Source organism: Gopherus flavomarginatus, chromosome 14, assembly GCF_025201925.1.
Source record: "Gopherus flavomarginatus isolate rGopFla2 chromosome 14, rGopFla2.mat.asm, whole genome shotgun sequence".
In the NCBI taxonomy this organism is placed as follows: Eukaryota; Metazoa; Chordata; order Testudines; family Testudinidae; genus Gopherus; species Gopherus flavomarginatus.
The window spans coordinates 43,166,714-43,181,193 of NC_066630.1; the positions used below are offsets into that span (position 1 = coordinate 43,166,714).

General features: G+C 48.1%; 2 protein-coding genes across 2 annotated transcripts in view; both read right to left on the reverse strand.

Moving 5' to 3' along the window:
- The window catches only part of RFWD3 (ring finger and WD repeat domain 3), a 97,813-nt gene that overhangs the window by 66,932 nt on the left and 16,401 nt on the right, over positions 1–14,480 (reverse strand). The window lies entirely within an intron of this gene.
- The window catches only part of MLKL (mixed lineage kinase domain like pseudokinase), a 45,110-nt gene that overhangs the window by 5,145 nt on the left and 25,485 nt on the right, over positions 1–14,480 (reverse strand). Inside the window, exons 6-10 of the mRNA XM_050922410.1 lie at positions 13,426–13,561; positions 12,158–12,242; positions 7,677–7,825; positions 6,944–6,993; positions 6,208–6,348 (exon numbers count right to left, since the gene is read on the reverse strand). Coding sequence (XP_050778367.1) covers positions 6,208–6,348; positions 6,944–6,993; positions 7,677–7,825; positions 12,158–12,242; positions 13,426–13,561 — 561 coding nt within the window. The remainder of the gene's footprint in view (positions 1–6,207; positions 6,349–6,943; positions 6,994–7,676; positions 7,826–12,157; positions 12,243–13,425; positions 13,562–14,480) is intronic.

Sequence of the window (14,480 nt, forward strand, 5' to 3'; positions counted from 1 at the left end):
TCTTAAAATTAATTGGCTTCTGTCGCCCCTGGTTGCCGTCCTGCGGGGAGTTAAGCAAACCGCTCCACCGACTCACTGCTAACCTTGCTCCTGACCCTTTGCAGTGGTCCCCGGACACTATTCAAGCCTTTCAGTTACTCAAGGACAGTGTGGCCTCCTCCATGTCTCTCCGCCCCCCCAATTACAGCAAACCCTTTCACCTTTTTGTCCACGAGAGGGGCGGAATTGCTAGTGGTGTCCTTACCCAGCTGAGCGGGCCCCACCATTTCCCGCTTGCTTTTTACTCTCAGCAAATCGACCCTGTCGCTCAGGGAACCCCATCCTGCACCCGAACTCTGGCAGCAGCTGCCCTGCTGATCACAAAGGCAAAGAGCCTAACCCTGGGTCATTTTACCACGGTTTGGACCTCTCATGCCTTGTCAGCCCTTCTGCGTAGGGGCACAACCCAAGTCTTTTCGGCCCATCGTCAGCAACAGCTAGAGGCCGAACTCTTAGAAGACACTAACCTAATTTTTGAAAGGTGTGGACCCCTTAATCCAGCTACCTTGCTTCCTGACCTGCCAGTCCTCCAGGATCAGCACGACTGTGTGGAAGTAGTTTACAGCATCTTACAGATAAGAGACAACCTGTTTGACGTGCCACTGGACAACCCCGATTGCATCCTCTTCTCGGACGGAAGCTCCTTCTATGTTGATGGCAAGCGTTTCACTGGTTATGCTGTCACCTCTGAATGGGACATTCAAGAGGCCGCCTCACTGCCAGGCAACTGGGGAGCCCAAGCCGCTGAACTCTATGCCCTGGCCCGAGCTTGCCAGTTGGCCGCTGGTAAGACCGTTACCATTTTTACTGATAGCAAATATGCTTTTGGAGTTGTGCATTGTCATATCCACCTCTGGAAGTTTCGAGGTTTCCAGACAGCTGCCGGTAAACCCATTCAGCACCTCCCCCTCATCCACAAGCTTTTGGACGCCCTCCAAAAACCCTCTGTCCTGGCTGTAGTTCACTGCCGGGCCCATACTAAAGATAGTAGCCCCGTTACCCGTGGGAATGCCCTGGCTGACGCCTCCGCTAAGAAGGCTGCCACCTTACCTTTAGCCATGCCCACATTGGCTATTGCAGCCTCCTCCTTTACTCCACCGCACCCCGTACCAGTACCCACTGCTGAACTACAATCGTGGGAGAGCCTCGGGGCCACTCTGGTCAAAGGGACCTGGCTTATGCCAGATGGCCGAGCCTGCCTCCCTCGCTCCACATACCCCGTGGCAGTTCGCTGGCACCATGATAAAGGGGGTCACTACGGCACGCACGCCCTCGTGAACACCATCGCTCGCTTTTGGTATGCTCCAGGCATTCAACCCTATTGCCTATCAATAGTGAAAGCATGCAGCACATGTCAGCGTAATGGACCTGCTCCACCTCTTAACAAAATTAAGGGTGGAAAACCTCCGCCTGCTGCTCCATTTCAACATCTTCAAATTGACTTTGCAGATATGCCAAAGGCTTTTGGAAAAAAGCACCTCCTTGTTTTGGTTTGCCCTCTGACTTCCTGGGTCGAAGCTTTTCCTACTGCTAATTGTACTGCTGCCACAGTGGCGAAAATTCTCCTTAGAAACATTGTACCCCGTTTTGGCATCCCTCTTGTGCTCGACTCAGATCGCGGACCTCACTTTACTGGTCATGTCCTTGGCCGTTTAAAACAAGGACTGGGCATTTCACACTCCTTTCATACACCCTACCACCCCCAGTCTAGCGGGAAAGTTAAGCGTATAAATAGGGAACTTAAGTTTACATTGGCTAAATACTGTCAGGAAACAGGATTAAAGTGGCCTCAGGTACTTCCCTTGGTCCTGTTTCACCTTCGTACTCGCCCAACCCGCGCATTGGGATTATCCCCCTTTGAACTGCTCTATGAACACCCCCCCTTTCAAAGGCGGGGCGCTACCACGTGCTGATGTTTCACTATTGGGAGGGGATCATTTAACCGCGTGTCAGTTTCTCTCCCTACAGGCTCGCCTCCGTACCCTTTGGAAAGCCTCGCAGTTTTCCCAGACCGTGCCGCTGGAGGAACAGATCCACCCGTTCCAACCAGGGGACTTCGTCTGGGCCAAAAAGTTCGTTCGTGACGACATCCTCCAGCCAAGGTTTACTGGACCCCACCAGGTTCTTTTAACAACCCAGACTGCAGTGTTCCTGGAAGGACGCAAATCTTGGATCCACCACTCCCACGTCAAGCCAGCCGTAGTGGACCACAGTGACGGACCAGCAGCTCTTGTCACCACTGAGGACACTGCCTTCGACCAGTGGACCAGCTTACCTCTCTCAGACATTAGACTTAAATTGACTCGAAAAAAATGAGAGGACCCTTTATTCTGACAACTGTATGTTTTTTTTTATGCTTTTTTAGTTTATTTTCTGCTTATGAAGAATGCTGTGTTTTTGTAAATGACACCTACTCTAACACTTTTCAACGTACCAAACACCTAAGGGAAATGGCTAAAAACTACTCCTCTGGCCAGCCACCTTATGATTGGTGGGGAGCCTTATGAAATTGGCTGCCCGGATTTGGGTGGGTTAAAAAACTCTTGGTGGGTGTTGTTGGGGCCATAGTAGTCCTTATAATACTGTGTTGCTGTATTCAGTGTGTCCCCTCCCTCATAAACTCATGTAAGTCAGTTTATTCTTTTCCCACTTCAGCTAAAAGCCTTACTCTCTTCAAATTGGCCCAGGCTAAAATTGCCAAGCGGCCCTTGAGATCTTAAAATAGGGTGTAGCTTTTTGATTAATAGTTATCTCAAAGCTACAAATGGAGGAATGTTGGGTCTAAACTTTTGGTGAACTTTGGGGAGCCAAAACACACCCAGACTGACTGTCTCTGCATAATCCTTCCTGAACCCTTTTGAACAAAGCACTGACCTGCAAACTACTCATGACACCCCCTTTCCCTAGTAGCCATTAGCCTTTATCTCTATGCATTTACTTGTTAACTTGCTTTTCCTGTAAAATCTTGATTAATTATGCATGACCATTATCTTTTGTTAATCACTTTGTTTACTTCTGTGTATAAATATTGATGCTCACCCCTAATAAAGGGGCCACACTTAATCTAAAGCTTTTTAGAGCTAAGGATAGTGTGAGCCCGTTGATCAACGCATTGGTGTCTGGTCTCTGACAGAATTGTGTGCCCCATACCAACTCCGCACGAACTCGGGTGCTGGAGAGGTGAGTGAGGACTTGCTTTATTACCTAACAGGACCACCACATGAAATTAGTAGGCAGCAGGTTTAAAACAAAAGAGAAAGTATTTCTTCACATACTGTGCAGTCAACTTGTGGACCTCTTTACCAGAGGATGTTGTGAAGACGAAGACTAACAAGGTTCAAACAAGAACTAGATAAGTTCATGGAGGCTATTAGCCAGGATGGGCAGGGATGGTGTTCCTAGCCTGTTTGCCAGAAGCTGTGAATGGGTGATGGGATGGATCATTTGATGATTACCTGTTCTGTTCATTCCTTCTGGGGCACCTGGCATTGGCCACTGTCAGAAGACAGGATATAGGGCTAGATGGACCTTTGGTCAGGCCCAGTATGGCTGTTTTGATGTTCTCATATACAGCAGTTTATCGCTCAGTGAAAGGCCAAACCCCAGATTCCACAGCACCAAGGAGCTACTCTAATCAGACCACAGTATTTTTGATGCGGTTGATCTCAGAAAGCCAATGTGTTAAGCTGAAGTTTTCCCCCAGCTCTGAGTACGGCAGTGACTATGCAAATGAACAGATTTAATGGGAGGATAGATGTGACTGTGCTAACACTCATGTTAAGACTTTGAGCAAGCCCAGTGAGGTTTGTGTAGTCAACAGAAGTGTTGTGTCCTCTCTCCTGAAAAGCATGCTTGCTTCCTGGCTGATTATTAACCATTACATCTGCCTTTCCCTTCTCCTGCAGTTTTCCCATTTCCTAGTCCTTCCAAGGCTGTAGTCCCCTCTCCACCTCACCTGGGGCAGTGGGGCTTGGGCTGTGCCTCCCCCCCAGGATCATGTAACAATTCTGTTTTCAGAAGGGGGTCACAATGCAGTGAAGTTTGAGGACCCCTGTTTTAGCTCCTTTTCTCTCCCTGTACCTTCCGTGGCAAGCCACCTTCTCGGTCTCCCCAGTCTCTGCTGCTTTTAGCCCTGGTAAGACAGGCTTGGGTAAAATGGTCCTTCTTGGGACACAGGGGAAGTCTGTTCCTTCTCTCCACCATCCTTTTTAGTGTATTTTTCTCTCTGGTGGGAGAGAATACTGCCTCTTCTCCTGGTGAGGCTCGCTGTCTTGCCGTTCCTGGCAGCAGGGCTCCTTCTCTTCCTCCCAGGGGAGGGTTTAAAAAGGTCTCAGGCAGCCCTTAGTTGGAATCAGCTGATCCTAATTAACCTCAGGTACCTCCCTCTCCGCTGATTCTGACTGATACTTTGGTAACCCTTCTCAGCTGAACCTGATTGACCCATAGTAACCCTCCAGTTGCTAGGGAGGAGGGCCTTTTAACCCTCTGAGACTGATTTCTACCCCTCCCTTGCAGCTGTCTGTCCTGAGTTATCACATTTCATTCTCCCAGAGGATGAAGCTTGACAATTTCAAACTGGAAACAAGGTGCACATTTGTAACAGTGGGGGTCGTTACTAAGGCTGTGAGTTTGTCACTGAGGTTATGGGTTCCATAACTTTCTGTGACCTCCATGACATCTGCAGTGATTGGTGCACCTGGCTCAGGGGCAACTCAGGCAGCTCCTGCACCAGTTGCACAGGCCGCTGCTTCAGAGGCATGGCCAGGCAGCTCTGCGCACTGCCTCCATCCAGAGCGCTGGCTTCACCCAGTCAATGGGAGCTGCAGGGGCGGAACCTGCAGGCAGAAGCAGTGTGCAGAGCTGCCTGGCTGTGCTTCTGCCTAGCAACTGAGCGAGGGGGATGTCGCTGCTTCCTGAGAATCCGCCAGGAAAGCACCACCCATAGCCAGTCTCACCCCATCCCATGCCACCTCTCACACCCAAAGTCTGTGAGAGGTGGCATGGGATGGTTTGCTTCAAGACTAAGCTTGATAAGTATATGGAGGGGATGTTATGATAGGATAGTTTAAATTGGGCAATTGATCTTGGATTATCACCAGATAAGTTTGCTCAATGGTCTGCGGGGGGATGTTGGATGGGATGGGAACTGAGTTACTGCAGAGAATTCCTTCTTGGGTGCTGGCTAGTGAGTCTTGCCCACATGCTCAGGGTTTAGCTGATCGCCATATTTGGGGTCGGGAAGGAATTTTCCTCCAGGGCGGATTGGCAGGGGCCCTGGAGGTTTTTCGCCTTCCTCTGCAGCGTGGGGCATGGGTCGCTTGCTGGTGGATTCTCTGCAGCTTGAGGTCTTCAAACCAGTTTTGAGGATTTCAATAACTCAGTCCTGGGTTAGGGGTTGTTATAAAAGTGGATGGGTGGGGTTCTGTGGCCTGCCTTGTGCAGGAGGTCAGACTAGATGATCATATTGGTCCCTTCTGACCTATGAGTCTATGAGTCTGCTGCTGCTGGGGGACGGGCAACATGGAGCCAGGTAGAGAGCCTGCTGGCCCCACCAACACCCACTGCCCCAGCACCAGTGGGGGTCCTGGTCTGCATACCACCTCCTGTCCCCCAGTACCTGAGCTGCCCTCCCAAATTTTCATCAGGGGTATAAAGTGAAAGTCATGGACAGGTCACAGGCTGTGAATTTTTGTTTACTGCCTGTGACTTTTACTAAAACATAGCCCTAGTCATTACCCACTGGAACAATTTACCAGGGGTGTGGGGGATTTGCCATTACTTGAAATCCATCAAGCAAGACTGTCTTGCAAAAAGATCAACCGCTAGTAGTTACGCCTGATGCAGGAATTACTGGGTGAAGTTCTCTGGCCTTTGTTATGCAGGAGGTCAGATGGGATCATCACTGGCAGGTTCAGGTTAAACTGCACTTGACCCCCCCTCCCGGTTTTTCTCAAGGGCACCAACTTAAAGGTTTCACTTTTCCTAGCCATCTCCTCTCTCAGCTAGAGACCCCCCATCCCTCTCCTTCCAGACTGGGGGTTTGGGCTTGCAGTCCTGCGGCTCGTCCTTGGGATTTCTCCAGCAGGTCTGACCGGGGTCCAGCAGCCACCACCTGGTAGCTAGTATTACTGTAGAGTAAAGGGAAGCAAACATGGGACTCCATCCTACCTTCTGCAGAAGGACGTTGCGAAGGCTCAAAGGCCCGGCACTGATTGATGACATCCCGCAGGTGGGAGGGGCAATCTTCCCCAACAGGAGCCTGGTAACGTTGCTCATAAACTTTCTGATAGATCTCTTGGGAACTGCAGCCTAACACAACACACACAAATTGGGACATCAGGAGGCACTGACTTGTTTCAGATTCCACAAGAAGGTATGAGAGAGGGAACCTAATGCAAGCATTTAAATAGAGCCTCATGCAGCCTGCCAAGCCCACAGCGGGGAAGAGCCAGGATTGAAATCCTCATTACGCTGCGTCCTTGAAAAACTCATCTGCTATGAACCCTGCCTTAAGGCCCCAATTCAGCGGAGCACTGAATTTCAATAGTAGCGAAGCATATGCCTAAGAGCTTTGCTGGATACAGATGGGATTACTTGTGTGCTTACAATTAAATATGTGTCTAAGTACTTTGCTGAGTTGGAGACTAAATTCCAGGAAAGATTTTAGACTTAAAGCTACTTTTCTGCCTGATCCAAGTGGATACAGGCATGTTGGACAGTCAGTTGCTTCATAACCTCTCTGAGTCTGAAGCTTCTGAGCACTAGGTAGCAATAGGGAACATTTGCCAAGTGGTGCATTTGATCCCAAATATCACCCTGCATCAGCAGAACACATCTGGACTGGCCTCCCAGGCCTTCACCCAGGTGCTTGCAGTAAGACAGAAAACAAGCCCTTGTTGCCCACCTTCAAATGGAATTTTGCTGGTCGCAATCTCCCACAGGACAATCCCGAAGCTGAAAGGACACAAATAGGCTTGCTGAGCATCAACAAAGCCTCCTCAGCCTCCCTCTGATCCCTCCTCCTATGCTCATCAGTTGTGCTGCTTGCTGGATAGAGCGAAGGAGGGTGAACCACACCCTCAGCCACTTAACAAGCATGTCATCTGAGCACTCCCTCCTTCCTGGTTTAGGAATCAGTATACCAGGCTGATTCGTGAGCTGCTTCCACACGGCAGACTCATCTTCCACTCCGTCCCCACTGGGCTGGCTCCTGTGATTATTCTGTAGAGTCCATCTACGTTAATATTGACTTCTCCCTTCCCATGTGCCCAATCCCTTGGGGAGGAGAACTTGGCAAGTGAAATGTCAAAAGCTCTTCCATTTCCTATGTGGTATTAATTTGTACTTTAGTAGCAGCCTATATCCACAGAGCCCTATAGAAACGTTAATCGAGCTCTGCCCTCCATGTAGGGTGTCTGAGTAACACTCTTCCCTTTGAACAGAAGGGGAGGCTAATGGAGAGAGAGGTTAAGTTAGCAGTAGAGTCAGGAATAGAACTCAAGACTCTTGGCTCCCATCATCTCATGCCAAGCAAGTCACCTACAGAACCTGTCTAATAATCTGGCTTCTGTAGGAAACTCTGCAGTAGAGCATCCATCCCTTACGTATTATAGTCCAGCATCCCCATGGAGATGTACCTGTATATTTCACTGGGCACGTCATACTTATGGCTCAGGGAAGCTAGGCCCAGGGGAGAGATGTAAGCTGAAGCAGGGACATCCGTCAATTTCTTCCTGCAGCTCCTCTTAATGGATGACTCAGTTTTACTCAGTTCAAATCCTGACAGCTGATTGAGGGAAGGAGAGAAAGACAAAGGGAGGAGCAGCATGCTGCATGAGCTCCATGCAGTCAGGGACATGCAGCAATGATTGCATAACTGGTCCCTAGCTCAAGGTTAATGAGCTGATTTCCTTTGGGTTATATGGTGGCCTTTTCAGTGCCATGAGATCAAGCAGACCACTGCAAGAACATGCTGCAGGGTCTGCCTGGTCTGCTGAGTGCTCTTGCTTTGCCATGCAGGAGGTCATGGGTTTGATTCCCACTCCTAGGTCTTATAAATGTAAGGATGATGTGCTTGGCCCCATATTGAGAAGGGAAGAAACAAGGGAGAGGGTGTGTTTCTTGGTGCACCACCATGATCCCCTCTGGCCAACTGATGGAAAGAAGTGGTCTCATCTAAGCCTTGTATGGAGATATAATGGCCACAATAGGGGTAAGATTAAAGAGGGGCTAGAAGCAGAGATCCTCTAGGATGCAGATAAATCATAAAAATGTAAGACTGGAAGAGACCTTGACAGATCATCTAATCCAGTGGTTTTCAAAGTAGGTTACTCATACTCTTGTCAGGGGCTACATGAGAAAAATCCTGTAATGGCAGACAGCTCACTTTATTTAGAAAGAATTGGCAATCTAATCATAGGTATATTATGACCCTATCTCAGATGGGGGTATGCAGATTACATTATTTGGAAAGCAGTTTGCAGCCTAAAAAGTTTGAAATCCACTGAACTCATCCAATCCCCTGCACTGAGGTAGGACTACCTAGACCATCTCTGACAGGTCTCTGTCCAACCTGTTATGAAGGAGATTCTGTGATTTCCTTAGGTAATTTATTCCCATGCTTAGCTACCCTGACAGGACATTTTTACTAATGTTTATCCTAAATCTCCCTTACTGCAGTTTAACTTCTCCTGTCCTCAATGGCTGAGATGAACAATTTATCACCCTCCTCTTTATAACAGCCTTTTATGTACTTGAAGACTGTTGTAGTCCCACCTCAATCCTCTCTTCTCCAGACTAAACAAACCCATTTCTCCCCCATCTTTCCTCATAGATCATGTTTTCATAGAATATCAGAGTTGGAAGGGACCTCAAGAGGTCATCTAGTCCAACCCCCTGCTCAAAGCAGGACCAGTCCCACGACAGATTTTTGCCCCAGATCCCTAAATGGCCCCCTCAAGGATTGAACTCACAACCCTGGGTGTAGCAGGCCAATGCTCAAACCACTGAACTATCCCTCCCCACTTTCTAGACCTTTAATCATTTTTGTTGCTCTCCTCTAGACCATCTCCACATTTTCCCCAAAGCGTGATACCCAAAACTGGACACAATACTCCAGTTGAAGCCTTATCACTGCAGAGTACAGTGGAAGAATTACTTCTTGTGTCATGCTTACATGTCCTACTAATATATTTCAGAATGAGGTTTGCTTTGTTTGCAGCAGCATCACATCATTGACTCATTAGTTTGTGATCCACTATAACCCCCAGATCCTTTTCTGTAGCACTCCTTCCTAGGCGGTCATTTCCCACTTCGTATTAGTCAAACTGATTATTCCTTCCTTACTGTAGTACTTTGCATTTGTCCTTATTTTACTTCATAATATTTATTTCAGACCTTTTCTTTAGTTTGTCGAGATCATTTTGAATTCTAATCCTGTCCTTCAAAGCACTTGCAACTCCTCTCAGCTTGATATCAGCTGCAAACTTTGTACTTTCTATGCTATTGTCCAAATTTTTTCTGAAGATACTGAATAGAACCAGACCCAGGATAGATCCTGACAAACCCCACTCGATATGTCCTTCCCGAACCACGAAGAGGGTACATGCTTGGTAATAGGGATGGGGCTCTTGGGGTACGTCTGCATTGAAAAAACAAAAACATCCCATTGCAGCGAGTCCCAGAGCAAGGCCTACAGATTCAGGCTCATGCTACAGCACTAATTATAGCCATGTAAACAGTCAGGCTCATATTGGAGCTTGGACTCTGAAGCTCATCTCCCTCCCGAAGCTTCTGAGCCTGAGCTCCAGCTGGATCCGGAATGACTACACACCTATGTGTTGTGCCATAGTGCAAGCCCGAGTCTGCAGGCCTGGGCTCAGAAACACGCTGCTGTGGGGTTTTTTTTGAAGTGAAGATGTACCCTGAGGTGGGTACTGTGTGTTTTAAGATCTAATTTTGTTATTACAATCAGGGCCGGCTCTAGGTTTTTTGCCACCCCAAGCAAAAAAAAATTTGGCTGCCCCCACCCCAGCCCTGGGCTCTCTCCCCCAGCCCATACCCCCCTGCCACCACAGCCCTGGGTTCTCTCCCCCAAGCCGCACCCCCCTGCCACTCCAGCCCTGGGCTCTCCCCCCCCACACCCCCATGCTGCCCCAGCTCTGGGCTCCCCCCTCCTCCTCACTCACACACCCCCTGCTGCCCCAGTCCTGGGCTCTGCCCCTTCCACCTGCACCCTCCTTCTGCCCCAGCCCTGGGTCACTGGTAACTTGCTCCCAGGGCAGGTCATTCAGCAGGAATTTGGATGTGCACAGAACACAGACAGGATTGGTTCCCATGTGGTTACAGAACTGCAGTAAAGTGGAACAATTTTCAGCTTGTGTGATTGGAGGATATCTGGATGCATATTAAAAGACTGTCCTCCATAAATGAGGAAAAGTTGAGGTGCCTTTATTATTCTTTTGTTCCACTCTTTGTTTTCATGGGGAATTTACCAATGCAATATCACTGTCTTCCTTTTAAACAAATAAAACTTAAAAAAAAAAAAGGCAATGGCTATTGAAAATAGCAATTCCAGTCCTAAAAACCACTGGAAGCATTTCGTGCTCAATTTTATCCTACTTTTTCTACAGCAAGTTACAGTGGATCAGTATATTTGATCTGGGAGAAATGAAGTACCAGCTGCCCAAATTGAGCTTGAGTGCTCCTGAATTTTGAGGTATTCAAATCTGGAAGGCAGGTGCTAGATTCCCTTTCTGAATATTAGCTAAATCCGGAAAGGAAAAGTCAATTTCTCTTCCATGGCTCAGAAGTGGAAATCCTCCTACGTGCCTGGTACTGTATCTAAAGCTGCCCAGGTCCAGAGCCTCCCCTCCCTTACTTTTCATTTTAAATTCTAGTGGGATCCACATACCTCCCTCGCTAGGCTTCAGATAGAGAGGGGCACTGTCCATTTAGTCCACCCAATTCCTTCTTTGGGGGCTGCAAGGTGAGGTCACACCAGTATCCCTAAGCCAGTGTGGGGAGGTCTTCTGAAGGGGATATCTGGGCCAAAGCCTTCTACTCCTTGGTCACACTTGTTCCCCATTCCCAGTGCCACCCCGCTCTAGCAGTGAGCTCTCCATTCACAGCAAGCTGTAGCATGAGGGTTCAGCTACAATACTCCCTCCTCCTCTCTTTCCTATTGATAGTGGCCAAGGGAATGCTGGGAAATGTAGTTCTTTCCCTGCTCCAGGGCTGGCTCTATAGGCAGGGAGCTAACCAAGGAACTACAGCTCCCAGGGCCCCCTGTTGGTTCTCAGCTCCCAGGCTGGATCCCTGTGGGCTGCTGCCGCCCCTGCAAATGGGCTGCCCTAAGCAGCTGCTTGCTTTGCTGGTGCCTAGAGTCACCCCTAATTACAATACTCTGTCATTCCTCAATCCTGCTTCTCCTCTACCTCATGCCATGCCTCCTCACCTTGCTTGTGGCAGCTTGTCTTTAATCAGCCGCTATCCCTGCACGAAGAGCTGATGGAAATGTTTTCATTGAGGCTTATATTTGCAAACCTGGGGGCTTAAAGCTAGGCACCTGCATCCATATTTAGGTAGCTAAATAAGCATGGAGATGAGGCCATCCTTTTGTTCTGTGTTTGTACAGCACTTGGCACAAGGGGGGGCTCCTGTGCACTACAGTAATACCAATAATAAATAACAACATTGCCTGCTTCTCAGAGATGATGTTCATCCAATATTCGCATTAGAGTCAAGAGGGAATTCCCCATCAGGGTCTGCAGCGCAGCAGTGCATTTCAATATAAAAACCAGCTGCATGTTAAAAATCTGGGGACTGTGTAGAACAGCCTGAAGTTAACATCTAAATAAACAGACTCCTATGCTGCTCATACTGTCCTGGGAGGAGAGCTGGAAAGGGGTAGAGGATTTTGGGGAGGGAGGGGGAGAGAAGACTGCATAATGGTAGGGGGTTTGGCCATATAATTCAGGTGTTCCATCTGCATAGTAAATTAGCATTGAAACTATAGATGCTTGAGGTGTTACTCGGGAGGGAGGGAAGGAGAGATGGAATAGATAGCCACAAAAACGTTCAAATCTCTCAAAAAGTCTTCTCATAAGACAGCTCTTACCTTCACACAGTAACCTTTGGCAACCAGGAACTTGCTACTATTGATGCATCCATGCAATTTAGACTTCTCCCCCGTCTGGTGCAACCTACAGCCAGTTAGAACCAAGAGCAGAAAGCATTAGCAATGGATCCATTGCCACCTTGCCTCCCTCTGCTCCCACCCAGAACAGCCACAAGGATGGACCTTTGGACACTACTGAGCATTCAGAAGCCACCCCTAGTTATTCTGGGACAACAGCCACAAATCCAACCTTTCCAATGGCTACAAGACAATAATGTTTTGCCTGTAAAGTGGCAAGCTAGTGAATGCCATTGTCAGAGCAGCCTAGGGCCAGTGGGTAATAACCAGTCTGTTACTGGGCAGTAGTCCTAATGATGCTCTACAAGGTACTTCTGGAAGCAGCAGCACCAGGTATCTCAGCAGAAAGGCTTTTCCTACCAGGCTTCAGGCCAGATTCGCAAGCCAATGGCATCTGAGAATCTGGGAACTTTCTTATCTAAACCCAGCCTCCCATCACTTCTCCCACTGCCTGTTTGGAAGTCATGGGCTTTATGGATGGTGAGGGTGACTTTAACCACAGTACCCACATCCCATCCACTTTGCTCTCCTATAGATGAAACCAATTCAGGCATATAGCGGGACATCAGAAAATGAATTCACTTGTCTTCAGTCATGCTTGGTACTTTGTCACAGACCTAGATGCCATCCCATGCCTCAGTTTCCCCTTTTTATCATATAAATATATCTTGACTCAGTCTTTGCCTCTCCCTTATTCAGGGGCATCTTCATTTACCCAAAACCACTAAGACAACACCAGAGAATAGTCCAAGGCTTTGTTTCTTCCTGACCAGAGTCTCCTGATTCTTCTGACCAGTCATTTGCCAAAAAGCCCCTCTTGTCTCTCAGACTCCATTGCTCTGGTCCTACCCCTGCTGGGGTTTAGTCTCTGGTTTAGCTACCATTCCTCAGAGCACTAACTGCTCAGTGACTAGCTTCACTCTAGGGGCTCTCTTTCCTTTTACAGGATACCTTTCAGCCTTCCCACTCCCTTCCCAGAGCCAGGCACAGACTGCCAGGGATAGCTTCCTTTCCTTCAGGTAACTTCCTTTTTATACTCTCGTAGCCCCCTGCTAATTCAGCTGCTTCAATTCTAGTTAACTAAAGGGATCTCCCAGGAGCACCTGATTGCTCCTAGGTGCAGCCCACAGGGTCATCATGGGCCAGTTGGGCTCTAATTCTCCTGAAGGGCCACTGGCCCCATGACATACCTGTATAGGCCTCTGGCCGCATCTAGCGCCATCCGAATGCGCGTCTCCCAGGGGAGCTGAGGTTTCCTTGTCAGCACGTCCCGCAGGGTTCCCTTTTCACAGTACTCCATGACAATGGAGAAACAGGGGCTGGAACCTGATCAGAACAGAAGCCCAGTGAATGGTGACCTGATCTGAGACAACTCCTGTGTTTACTTCATTCTGCATTAGAAATGCAGAATCCTGGGTTGATGCAACTTTAACTCCGCACAGTTCAAATCAAGCGTTGTCAGGAAATTCAAGAGTGACAGTTCTTATGGCCCTTTGACATGCCCATATTGTGGGAAATAAATATAAGAATGGCCATGCTGTCTTCCAACAGTCGCCAACACCAGGTGCTTCAGAGGGAATGAGCAGAAAAGGCAATCGCCAGTAATAATAATAATTAATAGTCAATAATAGTAGGGGATTTCAATTATCCCCATATTGACTGGGAATATGTCACCTCAGGATGAAATGCAGAGATAAAATTTCTCAATACTTTAAATGACTGCTTCATGGAGCAGCTGGTACAGGAATCCACAAGGGGAGAGGCAACTTTAGATTTAGTCCTGACTGGAGCGCAGGAGCTGGTCCAAGAGGTAACTATAACAGGACTGCTTGGAAATAGTGACCATAATACAATAATATTTACCATTCCTGTGGCGGGAAGAACATCTCAATGGCCCAACACTGTGGCATTTAATTTCAAAAGGGGGAACTATGCAAAAATGAGGGGGTTAGTTAAACAGAAATTAAAAGATACAGTGACTAAAGTGAAATCCCTGCAAGCTGCATGGGCGCTTTTTAAAGACACCATAATAGAGGCCCAACTTCAGTGTGTACCCCAAATTAAGATACACAGTAAAAGAACTAAAAAATACCCCCTGTGGCTTAATAAGCATGTAAAAAAAGCAGTGAGAGATAAAAAGACTTCCTTTAAAAAGTGGAGGTCAAATCCTAGTGAGGCAAATAGAAAGGAGCACAAACACTGCCAACTTAAGTGCAAGAGTGTAATAAGAAAAGCCAAAGAGGAG